Source organism: Physeter macrocephalus, chromosome 17, assembly GCF_002837175.3.
Source record: "Physeter macrocephalus isolate SW-GA chromosome 17, ASM283717v5, whole genome shotgun sequence".
In the NCBI taxonomy this organism is placed as follows: Eukaryota; Metazoa; Chordata; class Mammalia; order Artiodactyla; family Physeteridae; genus Physeter; species Physeter macrocephalus.
In genome coordinates, this window is record NC_041230.1 from 15,052,295 (window position 1) to 15,067,859 (window position 15,565).

At 41.1% G+C, this 15,565-nt stretch overlaps 1 protein-coding gene across 1 annotated transcript; it reads right to left on the reverse strand.

The window, feature by feature from the left end:
- Nucleotides 1–8,685: 8,685 nt before the first annotated feature.
- Nucleotides 8,686–15,515, reverse strand: NUDT19 (nudix hydrolase 19). The gene is made up of 3 exons (XM_007101646.4): nucleotides 14,667–15,515; nucleotides 10,639–10,846; nucleotides 8,686–9,753 (listed from the first exon to the last, which is right to left on the reverse strand). The coding sequence occupies exons 1-3, from the start codon at nucleotides 15,378–15,380 to the stop codon at nucleotides 9,548–9,550; spliced, it is 1,128 nt and encodes a 375-aa protein (XP_007101708.2). The 5' UTR covers nucleotides 15,381–15,515; the 3' UTR covers nucleotides 8,686–9,547.
- Between the last annotated feature and the right edge of the window lie 50 nt (nucleotides 15,516–15,565).

Consider the following 15,565-nt stretch of genomic DNA (forward strand, 5'->3'; position numbering starts at 1 on the left):
CTCCTCTCCAGGTCAGCGCCGCGGAGTCCGCGCGCCCAGCCCCGGCCCCGCAGCCCCCGCCGCCCCGCCGCCCTGGCCCAGCACCGCAGCGAACCGCAGTCGACGCGCCGTCCTCCAACCTGGACGCGGGCGAGGGCGTGCTGTGGCTCCCGCCCCGCCCCCCGGCGCCCGCCCCCAGCCAGCGCACGCCTGGAGGATTCCAGAAACCACGCGGTGCGCCAACCGCCAGCACAACTGCCCGCCGCCTTGCTCGCAGCTCTCGGGCCTGACGGGGGGCGGAGCTACGCGGGGCGTCACGTGGCTCGCTCCCTGGGTCCTAGCAAGCACTCAGCTGAAGCCTTCAGTTTTAAATGTAAGCTTGAGTGCACGAGGTCAAGTAAACATGTGCTTAAAGCCCCAAGCAGCAAAAATGTGCTGCCAGTCTGGAGGAAAGCACAACGCAAAGTACGTGAAGTTCACATGTTACTGAATGGGGCTAACCAGGCCTCGCCCCCCCAATCACCCGGCCCAGATCACCTGAAAGCTCCAGACCTTGTCAGAAAAAAAAAAAAAAAAGGGAAATCACCAGGCCGGATTTAAACACGAGGTCTCAGAGGCAGTTCCCAAGCCCCAAAGATGATGCAGAGTACAGCCCTCTCCCACTTTTTTTTTTTCTTAAAGTTGTGTTTTTCTTTATTTTTTTACTTTTTGGCCGCACTTCCGGGCATGCAGGATCTTAGTTCCTCCACCAGGGATGGAACACTTGCCTCTTGTAGTGGTAGCACACAATCTTAACTCCTGGACCTCCAGGGAAGTTCTAGCCCTCTCCCAGTTCTTCGTGTGGGGTTAACACTTTTTTCCTTTGACTAGGTACCATGCTACAATATGTTGTTTCCCAAACTTTTCACAGCATGCCTCACAGAACATGAAAATATTTATATATCACACTGAGATGAAGAGTCAAGATTGTTGAAACGGGAACTCACTGCACGGCGCTGCAGCCACCCAGGCCTCTTGAGGCTGAAGAGGGTCAATATCTGTACCTGTCTCCCCACTCCCCCAATTAGTGGGAATCACTTTTAAAGTAATGAAAAGAAGATGAAACATAAGAAGATGAAAAGATTTTAATAAGGTTTATTTTTATAAGATGGTTAAATCCGGGTACCAAAACCTGATCAAGATAACACAACTACAGGCTAATGTAGGTGCTGAAATCCCAAATAAAATGTTACCAAGTAAAACCCAGGACAAATTTTTTTAAAAAATTTAAGCCATGGCCAGGAAGGCTGTAAGGCTTATTCCAGGAATGCAGGAAGGTTCAATATCGGTCAGTCAGAAACATGGCTAGCTCATGGCACAGCAAGCAACCAAAAGCTGTCATGAGCAGACTGGCTCTTGCAGGCACCATGGGGGTGATGATAGGTCTCTCCCACCACAGGAATGATATTCTCGTTCTGCAAACGGCTTAGTGGAGAGTGATGTGTTCTTATATTTTTTTGCTCCCCACCCCCAAGAGCAGGGAAAAAAGGAGAGAAGACAAAGCATTAGGAATGGCAAGAGGGGGAGTCTGAGATAGCAGGACCTGCCGTCATGCTCAAACCAGTCTCTCCTGTCGGTGTGCTCATGGTAGGGTGAGAGGTATCGGTGGGAGATGATCTAAGTTTTCCAGTACTGACATAGTTCTGAAAAATGGGCACCAGGAGGACACTCTTTGCTCCCATCCCTCCCAGAGCTCTACCCCACCAAATGTAGTTCAAATGATCTTACCCTGAAGTCATCAATTCTCAAAGGCAGCCTATACTTCCCCTGTTTTAAAATATTCTCCTTTTTACAAAAAAGGAATAAAAAACAAGTTTGGCCCCAAAGCTGGCTTCATCATTTTGTCTGCTTATTTTTTTAAAAAAATTATTTATTTTATTTATTTTTGGCTGCGTTGGGTCTTCGTTGCTGCGCGCGGGCTTTCTCTAGTTGCGGCGAGCGGGGGTACTCTTCGTTGTGGTGGGCGTGCTTCTCATTGCGGTGGCTTCTCTTGTTGCGGAGCACGGGCTCTAGGCGCGCAGGCTTCACTAGTTGTGGCACGCGGGCCGAGTAGTTGTGGCTCACGGGCTCTAGAGCGCAGGCTCAGCAGGTGTGGTGCACAGGCTTAGTTGCTCCGCGGCATGTGGGATCTTCCGGACCAGGGCTCGAACCCATGTACCCTGCATTGGCAGGCGGATTCTTAACCACCGCACCATAAGGGAAGCCCTAAAAGAAATTTTAAAGTTGTATTTATGTTGCATCAGTTGAGATGGAATGAACTTTTGCAGTTATGTCATTCAACGCAAAAGCAGAAGCCTGATGCCTGTCCAGGGTCTTTCCCAGACGCCTCAGTTATCTTTTATGGGCTTGTTCTGTGCATCAGAGAAGGCATTTGTCATGGTTCCCACTAATATGTTACATCTGTCAGATTATCCTTGTTTCTAATGTATTTTTTCCATAGCTTAATATTGTTACTCACTGCAAGAGTCTCATATCTTCATTTTTAACTGTATATATCAAACTAAAATTAACTTTTATTTATTGGTTCCTGTGATGAATTCCATCTCATCTGATTAGTACTCTCTAAGCTCTTCTTGCTTGTGTTCCCCTCTTTTTATGTTTAGCCCTCATGCAGTATTGTTTTTAAACAACTTATAATTAGATTTAATGTTTTCCAGTTTTGAGATATAACTGACATATAATATTGTATAAGTTTAAAGTGTACAACATAATGGTTTGATATATGTATATATTGTGAAATGATTACCACAGTAAGTTTAGTTAACATCCATCACCACCATCCATCCATCAGTTACAAAATTTTTTCCCCTGTGATGAGAACTTTTACCATCTACTCTTAGCAACTTTCAAATACGTAATACAGTATTGGTAACTATTCTCATCATGTACATTACATTCCTAGACCTTATTTATCTAATAACTGGAAGATTGTACTTCTGACCACCTCCACAATTCCCCCACCCCTACCCCTACCTCTGGCAACCACAAATCTGATTTCTGTTTCTAGGAGGTTGTTTTTTGGACCCCACATATAAGTAAGATAATACAGTATTTGTCTTTCACTGTCTGCCTTATTTTACTTAGTATAAGGTCCTCAAGGTCCATCCATGTTGTCTCAAATGCCAGGATTTCCTTCTTTTTATGACTGAATAGTATTCCATCACATACATATATATATAGATAAATAGGTAGATAGATAGATACGTATATCTTTATCCATTCATCTGTTGATGGACACTTAGGTTGTTTTTATGTCCTGGCTATTGTAAATGGTGCTTCACAGAACATTGGGCTGCTGATATCTCTTCAGAATTTCTCTCAGATATATACGCAGAAATGGGTATCATATGATAGTTCTATTTTTAACTTTTTGAGGAACCTCCTTACTGTTTTCCATAGTGGCTGTACCAATTTACATTCCCACCAACAATGCACAGGTGTTCCCTTTTCTCCACATCTTCGCCAACACTTATCTCTTGTCTTTTTGATGATAACCGTTCCAACAGGTGTGAGCTACTGGTATCTCATTGTGGGTTTTTTTGTTGTTGTTATTGTTTTGGGGTTTTTTTTGCGGTATGCAGGCCTCTCACCGTTGTGGCCTCTCCCGCTGCGGAGCACAGGCGGCACGAACACGCGTCCCCTGCATCGGCAGGCGGACTCTCAACCACTGCGCCACCAGGGAAGCCCTCATTGTGGTTTTGATTTGCATTTTCCTAATAGCTAGTGATGTTGAGCAACTTATCATGTACCTATTGGCCATCTGAATACCTTCTTTGGAAAAGTACCTATTCAGGCCCTTTGTCCATTTTTTAACTGGATTGCATTTTTGATATTAACTCGTATGAGTTCCTAATATATTTTGGATATTAACCCCCTTATCAGATGTGTGGCTTTCAAAGAGTTTCTCCCATTCATTTGGTTGCCCTTTCACTTTGTTGACCATTTATTTTGCGATGGAGGAGCTTTTTAGTTTGATGTAGTCCCACTTGTTTATTTTTAATTTTGTTGCTTGTGCTTTAGGTGTCATATTCAAAAAATTATTGACAAGGCCCATGTCAACAAACGTTTTCCTCTATTTTTGTGGTTTCAGGTCTTACATTTAAGTCTTTAATCCATTTTGAGTGATTTTTGTGAGTGGTATAGGATAGGGGTCTAGTTTCATTCTCTGGGCTCTCAATTCTATTCTGTTGGTCTATGTGTCTGTTCTCATGCCAGTACTATGCTGTTCTGATAGCTTTGTAATATCGTTTGAAGTCAGGAAGTCAGGAAGTCAGGAAGTGTGATGCCTCCAGCTTTGTTCTTCTTTCTTAGGATTGCTTTGGCTATTCAGGGTCTTTTGTAGTTCTATATAAATTTGAGAATTGTTTTTCTATTTCTGTTTTTAAAAAAAGGCCATTTGAATCTTGATAGCAATTGACTGAAGCTAGAGATGCCTTTGGGTAGTAGGGACATTTTAACAATATTAATTCTTCCAGTCCATGAATGTGGGATATCTTTCCAATTGTTTGTGTCTTCACTTTTCTTCATCAATGGTTTACAGTTTTCAGGATAGAGATCTTTCACCTCCTTAGTTAAATTTAGTCCTAAGTATTTCATTGTTTTTGATGCTATTGTAAATGGGATTGTTTTCTTTGTTTCTTTTTCAGATAATCTGTTAAGTGTATAGAAATGCTAATGATCTTTGTATGTTGATTTTGTACTCTGCAACTTTACTGAATTAGTTGATTAGATCTAACAGTTTTTTAGTGGAGTTTCTAGGATTTTCAATATATAAAATCATGTGTTCTGCAAATAGAGATAATTTTACTTCTTCCTTTCCAATTCTAATGCCTTTTACTTCTTTTTCTTGCCTGATTTCTTCTAGTACTATGTTGAATAGGAATGGTGAGAGTGGACACCCTTGTCTTATTCCTGATACTAGAGGAAAAGCTTCCAACCCTTCACCACTGAGCACGATGTTGGCTGTGGGCTTGTCATCTATGGCTTTTATTATGTTGAGTTCCTTCTATAACTAATTTGTTGAGTTTTTTTTTATCATGAATGGATATTGAATTTTGTCAAATACTTTTTCCACATCTATTGAGTTGCTCATATGATTTTTATCTTTCATTTTATTAATGTGATGTAGAACACTTATTGATTTGCATGTTGAACCATCCTTGCATTCCAGGGATGAATCCCACTTGATCATGGTGTATGATCCCTTTAATGTGCTGCTGAATTCAGTTTGCTAGCATTTTCTTTAGAATTTTTGCATCTGTATTCATCAGGGATATTGGCATGTAGTTTTTTTTCTTGTAGTGGCCTTTGGTACCTGGGTAATTCTGGCCTTGTGAGTTTGGGAGTGTTCCCTCCTCTTCAAATTTTGGAAGAGTTTGAGGATTGGCATTAATTCTTCTTTAAATGTTTGGTAAAATTCACCAGTGAAGGCATCTGGTCCTGGGTTTTTCTTTTTGGGGAGGTTTGTTTTTTTGTTTGTTTTGTTTTGTTTTTAAATTACTGATTCAATCTCCTTACTCATTATTGGCCTGTTCAGATCTGTTTCTTACTGATGCAGTTTTAGTAGGTTCTATGTTTCCAGGAATTTACCCATGTCTTCTAGGTTGCACAATTTGTTGGCATACTGTGTTCATTGCAGTTTCTTATGATCCTTCCTATTTCTGTGGTATCAGTTGTAATGTCTCCTCTTTCATTTACAGATTTATTGATTTGCATCCTCTTTTTCTCTTGGTTAGTCTAGCTAATGGTTTGTCAATTTTATCTTTTCATAGAATCAACTCTTAGTTTTGTTAGCCTTTTCTATTGTTTTCCTATCTCTATATCATTTATTTTTGCTCAAGTTTCTATTATTATTTCCTTCCTTCTGCTAACTTTGGGCTTGGTTTATTCTTCTTTTTCAAGTTCCTCTAGATAACTAGGTTTAAAAACATTTAATCTAAGATTCTTTATCATTCAATAAATTTAACCCATTTTCATGCATCAGCATGGTTGATATTTATTCCTACCTGAACTGTCTTATTCTAAGCTTTTGTTTTGTTGCCATTTTCATATTTTCTATCTTCTACATTAGGGGTTGTGCTTTGCTTTTGACTGATTTGAAAAGTGACCATTCTGTTTTAAATTCTAATAGCCACTTTTGCATTTCAAAACACTTAAACAGGTATTATCACAAACCTGCAGTCATTGATTCCCTCCTTTCATGTTTTTTTTATTCCTCCCATAGCCACTTCCTGTTAATGATAAACATAATCTGGGATTATTGAACCAAATTATTTTTATAAGAAAGTTACTTTTTTCTTTTTTTACAAAATATGTTAAAATTTGAATTATTTTTAATATTTGCAGTGCTTTTTAGCCATATTTAACTATTCATACTTACTTCCTGTATTTTATTTCCACACTCACCATTAGGACTTCTACCATGCATTTCTACTTCAAAAGTCTTTATTTCTAATAATCAAAATTTTAATTATCTATAGTATTTCTATCAAATCAAATTTTTCAGAGCTCTGGAATCTTCAGAGCCCATATATAAACTAGGACTAATTCTGTGGCTTTCACACATGGTTGATATAAAATTACTGACCGCACACGTCCTTTTCCCCTCAGAATATTATATATGCTGTCTAGTTTAACACGTTACTGTGTGATACACACTAAGAAGATTTTGTGCCTTTGTGAGTAATCTTTTCTTTTTCTCCCTGAAAATCTATGCATTCTCTGTCTTTGAAATTCAAAATGTCATCCAGGTATTGAACAATTTTTCTTATTTTTGCTTTGACCATAGCAGGACCTTTTTATCTGAAGATCAATATTTTCCTTTAGCTCCAGAAAACTTTGTTCCCTAAATAATGCTTTTCTTCTATTTATTTGTTCTGGAATTTTCATTTAGACATGCCAATAATCCACACATTAGATGCCCAACCTCTGTTCTTAATGTCTGTTTTTCTGAAGCTACAGTAACAAGGAGACCCAAGAACAAAAACAGTTCAGAGATCCAGGGTTGTCTCAAGGCAACAGTATGTGCAAAGGTTCTGAGGTGGGAAAGAACTTTGAGTAGTCAAGGAAGAGAAAGAAGACCCTTCTGATGGGATTACAGAGGGAGAGGGGTGTATGATGACATCAGAGAGAAAGGTGGGGCCTTGCAGACCACAAATTTAGTGTTTAAGTGTCAGGAAAAGCCATGGAAGGGCTTTAATGAGGACACTGACAGGACATGACTTAAGTTTCAATGTCAAGTTCACTTTTTCAGGAGGAATGCATTGTGAGGGGGAAGAATGAAAATGAAGAGACTGGCTCTGAAGCTGTTACAGGTGGCTAAGAAACAACTATAGTTTAGACTAAGGCGATTGCAGTGCAGAGGTGGGCAGATGGGAGTTTCAAGATAATTGTGTTTAATAGATCAATAGGACTTGCTAGTCACCTGGATATTGGAATGAAGGAAAGGGAGGAATCATGAATGACTCAGATTTTTAGCTTCAGTAACTGGTAACTTAACTTCCCTTCTGATACAGGGAAGGCTATGCTGAGGGAACCTGCTTAGGAGGGAAAAGTATAGATTAGGGAACAAGCTAAACTGTTTTAACCAAGAGATCCTAAAATATAGTGGTTTATATAAAATAGAAGTGTATTTTCATTTTCACATAACAAGCAAGAGGTGAGCAATCCAAGTGGCAGGCAGTTATGCTTTAACATCTGTCTTCTGTCTCTGGGTCCAAGGTAGCTGCTCCAGTTGCCACCATTTCCAGCCAGTGAGAAGAGAAAAGAGAAAGTGGAAGGCAAGCAATTTCCTTTTTAAAGAATGTGACCTACATATGCCCATATATGAGGGCTCCCCCCACAAATCATCCCCCAGGAGAGAAGAAGTCCCCTTACATTCAAGTCCTTATTATATTTACCATGTTATAGGGCACTCTTGTTTTATATTAACAAAGAACTGTGAGGCCAAGAACATATTAGCCTGATGCCAGCCCAGTTTTGCATTCTTACGGAGGTCATTCAAAAGCTGATCTTGCTCTGCCTCTTTACGTGAGGAAAGCATTGTTTCATCCAATGCTTGGCTGTGTTGCGGTTTCCTTGGCGACTGTAATACCAAGATGCGATGGGCAGACATATTCAGACCTCTGCTTTTAGTGACAGGCAACAGATGCCACTTGCTAGAAAAAGAATCAGGTTCTACTCTTGGCTGTGGCACTAACTAGCTGTGTGAATCTGTTTCTCAGTTTTCTCATCAGCAAAATCATCGTGTTCTTCCAATTATAGCATTCTGTTTTCTGTGAGAATGAAAGAATAGTATGCCCAAGGCCAAAAGTGAGTAAGGAGAACTTCTATAGATTCAGAAGCCAGACTGAATGCTAATTCTATCTGTGGCTCTCAAAATTTAGATGTTGGAACCATTTACCAAAGACAATAGATTTTCCTCTAGATCAGAGTTCTTAAACTTGGCCAGATAATTCTTCACTGTGGGTGGCTGTCCTGTGCATTGCAGGATATTAAACTGTATCCCTGGCTTCTTGCCACTAGATGGTAGAAGCATCGCACTCTCAGTTGTGACAACCCAAATTTATCCAGACACTGCCAAATGTCCCTGAAGCGCAAAAGTGCCCGGATTGAGAACCACTGATCTAGATGTATTCCTCTAATCAGGATTAAATAATACACATAAACTTTAATTATCAATAGCTCTATTTTATAGGTAGGAAAAGCAGAACATTTCATTAAAAATGAAATTCAATGTACAATGCATAATATAGTCAAAGATCTAAAATGAACTGGCGTCTAAGCCATTTCCCATCTTTAATCAATAAACATTATTCCTCTTAAGAGGAGGTGAAAAAATTACCCATATTAAAAACACTGAAAACAAACACCATTAGTAAGTACCATTAAATGATGAACAGTTCTACATCCCTCTAACCTCTGTATTCTGTTAACTAGCCCTCCAAGGTAAAAATAATTATGGCTTTTGTTATGGCTTCATATTTCTTTACAACAGTCACTAAACTAATTTCCAATTTGTTAAACCTAATAACTCACGCCATTTAGTTTCAAACAGAATTATCTCTTTATCATCAAGCTAAAGTCATAAGAAAATGACACTGTCACTTGAAGGTCACCTCAGTCTACTATTCACCATGTATCTAATCATATACCCTTAAATTAATTCCAGCAGAAAGTCTAAGGAATTCATGGATCAATCTCCCAGCACATCAGGCAGAGTGCTAATATGGTTAAAAGACAATACAGTAGAACATCTTATTTAAACTTCTGATAACAAGAGAATACAGAAGTGGAAACCCTCGTGAAAATTTTTTTCTTGTTTTGGTAACAAGATCATTAATACTTTATACTTGTGTGATACTGTAAGGTTTAAAGAATAAAATAAGAGAGCTCCATAATACACTTGAAATATGAAAGACTGTACTAGAACTTACAGGCACAAAGTTCCTTAAGTTCCAGGCACGTCTAGTCAACCCTCATTTTTCATCAGGACGACTTCAAGGAGGCCAGCTTACAAAGAAGCCATTCTCTACAGACGGCTCTTACTCACTACATAGTTCTTAGGGTAAACATGTTTATACTTTGACTGAACTGTCACGTGGATGTTATAATCATGGCGATTGTACATCACTACTCGGTGAAATTTCTTGCCTTCTTTCATGATTTCTTCATTCTTTTTTTCAGTGGACATAAGATTTTCTAAAAAGTTTGAATCTTCTAAGTACATCTCATCTCCTGAAAAATAATATTCTAATTTTAGTGTTATTTTATAAAACATTCCAATATATTTGTGATATATAAATCAGTGTTTATTTTTATCTATCTCAGGTGTTTGGAACTGAGATAGTTGTTAAAAAAATCCTAATTTTTTGTGCTTACCTCAATTTATTTCTTGTGTTTTTAATACCCCCCTACCCTCCCCAGTTCTCCATTTTCCAGCCAAGAATTTTCTTTGGGTACATAAATATTTATGACTAGTATTTTTTCATCCTGAACTATAATATTTTATACTAATTCATGACTCTCTTTATCCCATTCAATGTTAATGTTGGCCTTGATATCCATATATTTTTGGTGTTTCAATGTGGGCTGCTCTAATCATTTTAAGGTTAAATGACATAAGTTATTATTTACACATCAAAACTGCTAAGCTGTCCCACTGTAGGATGAATAACAAATATTTTCACAATTCTGAGAAGTGAGAGAAGCAGCCATAAGTGAGACAGGTCACAAAACTCCACTGTAAGCGGCTACAAAACCTCTATCCTGTACTCACCCAACAACAATTGGCCACCAACAAACTCTCTTTCAATCAAATAAGTACAATTTACAAGTTTGCATAATTTAAAATTAAAATGTAAAAAAGTGAGCTAATATACGAGAAAGAACTTTGTCAGTGTCTAGGAAATATATTTACATAAGTGTATATAATGTATCCAGAATTTCTGGTTATAATAAATACTATGAATATCTTACAGACCTTGATCTTATTTAATTAGTACCTCTGTAATGTGTAAAACAGAGACTGTAATTCATGTCTCTGTGTGAGACAATACTGCCATATGGGCCAGAGCATTAAATGTGAATACTAACAAAAACACTGATAACTCACTGATTTACCTGGTAAAAGCTGGATTGTTCCATCAGCAGTTAATAATGTGATCGGCAGCCATCTTTCCACCCCTTCTAATTCACGATCCAAACAAAATTTGTGCAAGTCAGAGAGAGAGGCAAAGTGTTCTAGTCTTCTTATTTCGTAGAACTGTGGAGGTGCAAGCCAAATTTCCTTTGATATGAAGCTTTCAGTTGCCTCTGACGGAGATGACCACTGCGGAAGACAAAGGTAAGGCTTCCTGAAGTTTATCCTATAGACAACGCAAGACTCGAGATCCTTAGATCAGTACTGAAGAGCTAATGGAAAATGTAAAATTAATTCATTAATGTGTCTTGCTAGATTCCTCTGAGACAACATGAAAAGATGTGGTGAAGAAAGCTGGGTTGATCCCCTTCAGAGGTTGATTATGGGGACATTGATCCTGAGAACTAGGAAATAAACCAGGATAGATCACAAAGGGTTGACCTGGGAGCGTTGTTCAGCATAAAAGGCAGGAGATGCTAAGAAGGCAAGGTGGTTCTGGTCACTCCTAAACGAAGACTCTGAAGTATAAACTCATGACAGCAGACTGAGAATTTAGTGCCCATTCATTCCTCTCATAAATGGGCACCTTGGCTAGGCACTGAGGATGTGGTGGTGGATGAGACAAAGATCTCTCAGGCCCTAATAGGGCCTTCAGCAAACAAAATGTAGCGTGATATGTGCCATGTGTTACAACGAAGGTAAAGAGGCCGGAGCAAGAGAAGCTTTCAGGAAGGTCAAGAGATGTGACTCAGTCTATCGGCCCAGGAGTGTAATAACTGCACGGTATCAACCAGATAGCACTTACCCATTTCACTTAAGTGGCCTCACTGCTGTGACCTGCCCACTTTCCCAAGCCTTCCTTCCATACACATTTAGATTTTACTAAATATTTCCTTACACTGGGGAAACAGATTCTCACACCCAAAACCAGGGAGTTGAGATTGACTGCCTTGAATAACTATAGGCCCAAAGTTTACAAGCTTGTATGAGAAACCTGAGAAACTTGTTAAATCTTCAATCTATGGGGCCCAGCAATCTATGTTTAATAAGCACCCTAGATTCTTCTGAAGTTGGCCAAGGCTACATTTTGAAAAACAAAGCTCTGGCCTCAAAGGACCACGCAATATCTAAGGTATCCATGTGAGTTCAGTGGTAACAATGAAGATAAAGGGTTAAACAACAGGCATTAACTCACTTAATTCAACCTGTTCAGGTTGGTCTAGACCATAGGCTAAAATAACTTATTTTTTATTGGTTACTTGTCACTAGTAAAACACTAGTTTTACTAGTTACTAGGAAAAGTATTCTGAGCAAAAATACTTTACATAAAATATTTCCAATCCTTAGGATAACCCTGCATACTCTCATTTTACAGATGAGAAAACGTAGGAAGATCCTCTAACTAAAAAACCTGGGCTTCAAACTCACAGGGCGGTGGTGGGGTGGGGTGGCGCTGGCTCTAAATTCCACTGTTGCCCATCAGTTTCTGAACTTCGGCAGTACTGACACTTTAAGCCAGAAAATTCTTTGTGGAAGGATATTCAGCAGCATCCCTGGGCTGTACCCAGTAGAAGCCAGTAGAAGTTCCTGAGTTGTGACAACCAAGAATGTCTCCTGATACCGCTAAATGCACCTGAGGGTGGGATGGGTAAATCATCCCATGTTGAGAACCACTGCAATGAGGAGCCCGCGCACCGCATTGAAGAGTAGCCCCCGCTCGCCACAACTAGAGAAAGCCTGCACGCAGCAACAAAGACCCAACGCAGCCAAAAATAAATAAATAAATAAATAAAATGTATTTTAAAAAAAAAGAAAGAAAAGGGAGAAAATTTGAAAACATAGCAAAAAATCTATTCAAAATAAAGCAGAGAGGAAAAAGGATTGAAAAAAAATGAACAAGGCATCAGGGACCTGTGGAACATTATCAAGTAGTCCAACATACATGGAGTCCCAGAAAACAGAGGGAGGTGAAAAATATTTGAAGAAACAAATAATTAAATAATAAAACAAAAAGAAAACCATGCACATCATAATCAAATTACTGAACACCAATAATTAAGAGGAAATATTTAAAGTAGCCACACAAACACACATTACATACAGAGGAACGGAGAGTTAAAAGCAAACTTTTCTATGAGATGATGGATGTTCACTTAACTTACTGTGGTAATTATGTCATGGGATATGTAAGTCAAATCATTATGCTGTCACCTTAAACTTACACAGTGCTCTATGTCAATTGTATCTCAATAAAACTGAAAGAAAAAAAAAGCAGACTTCTCAACAGAAGATTATGCAAACCAGAAAATAATGAAGCAACATTTTAAAGTACTGAGAGAGAAAAAAAACCCAAACTGTTAACCTACATAGAATTCTATACCCAGCCAAAATATCTTTCAAAAACCAAAGCAAAATATTTTCAGACAAACAAAATTTAGAAGATTCATTGTTTAGAATGAATTTAAATTCATTCATTCTAAACAAATTTAGAAGATCTGAAATACATGACATATTAGAGGAAGTTCTTTAGGCAGAAAGATACCAGATGTAGATTAAATCCACACAAAGTAATGAAGAGTGCTAAGAATGGTACATATGCAGGTAAACATAAAAGACATTTCCCCCTCATTTTCACAGTCTTTAACAGATTGACTATTCAAAGGAAAAATAATCAGAGTGTATTATAGAGTTATAATCGAAATAAAAGTCAAATGTATGACAACAAAAGCATAAATGACAGGAGGGGAGAAATGGAAGTATATTATTTTAAGGTTCTAATACTACACATGAAATGAGAGATGTATATTGCAAACCCTAAAGCAAACACAAAGAAGTATAGTTAATAAGTCAATAATGGAGATAAAAGAGTCCTAAAAATACTCAATTAATCCAAAAGAAGTCAGGAAAAGAAGTAAAACAGTGCAAAGAATAGGGGGCAGATTAAAAAAATAACAGCAAGATGGTAGATTTGAAGTTAACCTTATTGAGAATAACACTGATTACAAATGATCTAAACACTCCATTTGAAAGGCAGAAACTGGCATACTGGATAAAAAAGTAAGACTCTATGCTGCCTACAAGAAACACACTTTAAATATAAAGACACAGATTAAAAGTAAAGAATGGAAAAAGATATACTATGCTATTGCTAATCAAATGAAAGTCTGAGCGGTTGTATTAGTATCAGACGGTAAACTTCAGATTTCAGAATAAGGAACATTGCCAGGGATAAAGAAGGATATTTCGTCATAATCAAAGGCTCAATCCATCAAGTTTGAATAGTCCTATGCAGCACCTTACAAGGGAGCTTCAGAATACACGAAGCAAAACCTGATGGAACTGAAAAGAGAAAAAGACAAATCCACAATTATTCTTTGAAGATTTCAGCATTCCTCTCTCAGTACTTGATGGAACAGGTAAATGATATGGAAGACCTGAGGACACTATCAACGAACTTAACCTGACAGTTCTACAAACACTCCATCAAATACAGCAGAATACACATTCTTCTTAGCTGCAAAGGGATCATTCACCAAGGTAGACCATATTCGTGGCCATAAAACAAGTCTCAAATGAAACAATCTCAAATAAATTTTAAAAGACTGAACTATGAGGAAACACTTAAACTGCTTGGGGTTGAAATGAGTTAATGCATGGCAAGTGCTTAGGAAGGAGCCTGGCACCTGATGAGCGCAAGCAGAGCTCCTAGCGTCTCCGCTGGTCTCCCGCTGGAGAAACCTCGTGGGGAGACATCGTCAAGGCCCTGGGGCTGTGAAGCCGGGGAAAGTAGAAAGTTCACCAAGGACATGGCTTTGGCCTGCTGGGCCGGACCACCTGGGTCCCATGCCTGCTCAGTCGCGTACTGGCTGTATGTCCCTGAGCAAGCGAATTAGCTTCTCTGGGCCCGGCCTATCTGGAGGTTCCGGGTGGGCCTGGGCCGCCGGCCGGGGGTGGGGTCCTCATTCCCAATCTCCCGTGGGTCCCCACTCCGCGCCGGGAGGACGCCTACCTGGCAGTCCACCACCTCCACCAAGTCGGGGAAGACCGGCGGCGGCTCGCGTAGGCAGCACAGAAAGAAGGTGGTCTCGAAGCGGCGGCCACGGCGCTGCGTGAAAGGCGTGAGCCAGGCGCTCCATTCGTGCAGCGCCCAGATGTCGGGAGTGCAGTCTAGGTGAGCGCACAGGCGCAGGAAGTGCTGCGGGTCTCGGCGGACGCGGGCGCGCCAGTCGGCCAGGGCCGGCGGCGGCGCGAGGGCGCGGCCCGGCTCGGGCGCGGCGGGCCCGGGGCCCCTGGGCCGCAGCAGCAGCACGCCTGCCTCTTCGAAGGCCTCGCGGATGGCGCAGATGCGGAAGGCAACGTCATCCGGCAGCGCCGCCTCGTCCCCGTCGGCGGCTCCGGGCCTGGCATCTGGCAGCACCGGGAAGGTGGTGCGTCTGGGCGGCGCCGGGCCCAGGCCGAAGCGGGGCGGCCGGTGGTGCGGCGCGAAGAGGCGCAGCCAGTCGGCCGAGCGGTCTGCCGCGTCCAGCACCCCACCCGGGAAGACGTGCGCCCCGGGCAAGAAGCCTTGGCGCGCGGAGCGCAGCAGCAGCAGCAGCCGGAAGCCCTCGGCGGGCGGCAGGGGCCGCGGCGGGGTGGCGGGGACCGGGAGCGTCCAGCCCGCAGCCAGCACCACGGTGGCCGCCCGCCGCCAACTGCTTGGGCCCGGCCGCAGCGGGCCGCTCATGGCGTGTGGCGGCGCGCGGCTTCCGGGCTCAGCTTCTGGTACGGCTGGAGTTTTCCCCAGGCTTGAGGACGGAGGCTGGCGTCTCGCTGGGTGAACTCCCGGCAAGGTGCGCGCTGGGCGATCCGTGAATCCGGACTGTTTGGCCTCACCCGCGCCTGCCTGTAAGGGGGAGAAGCAGGCGTGTG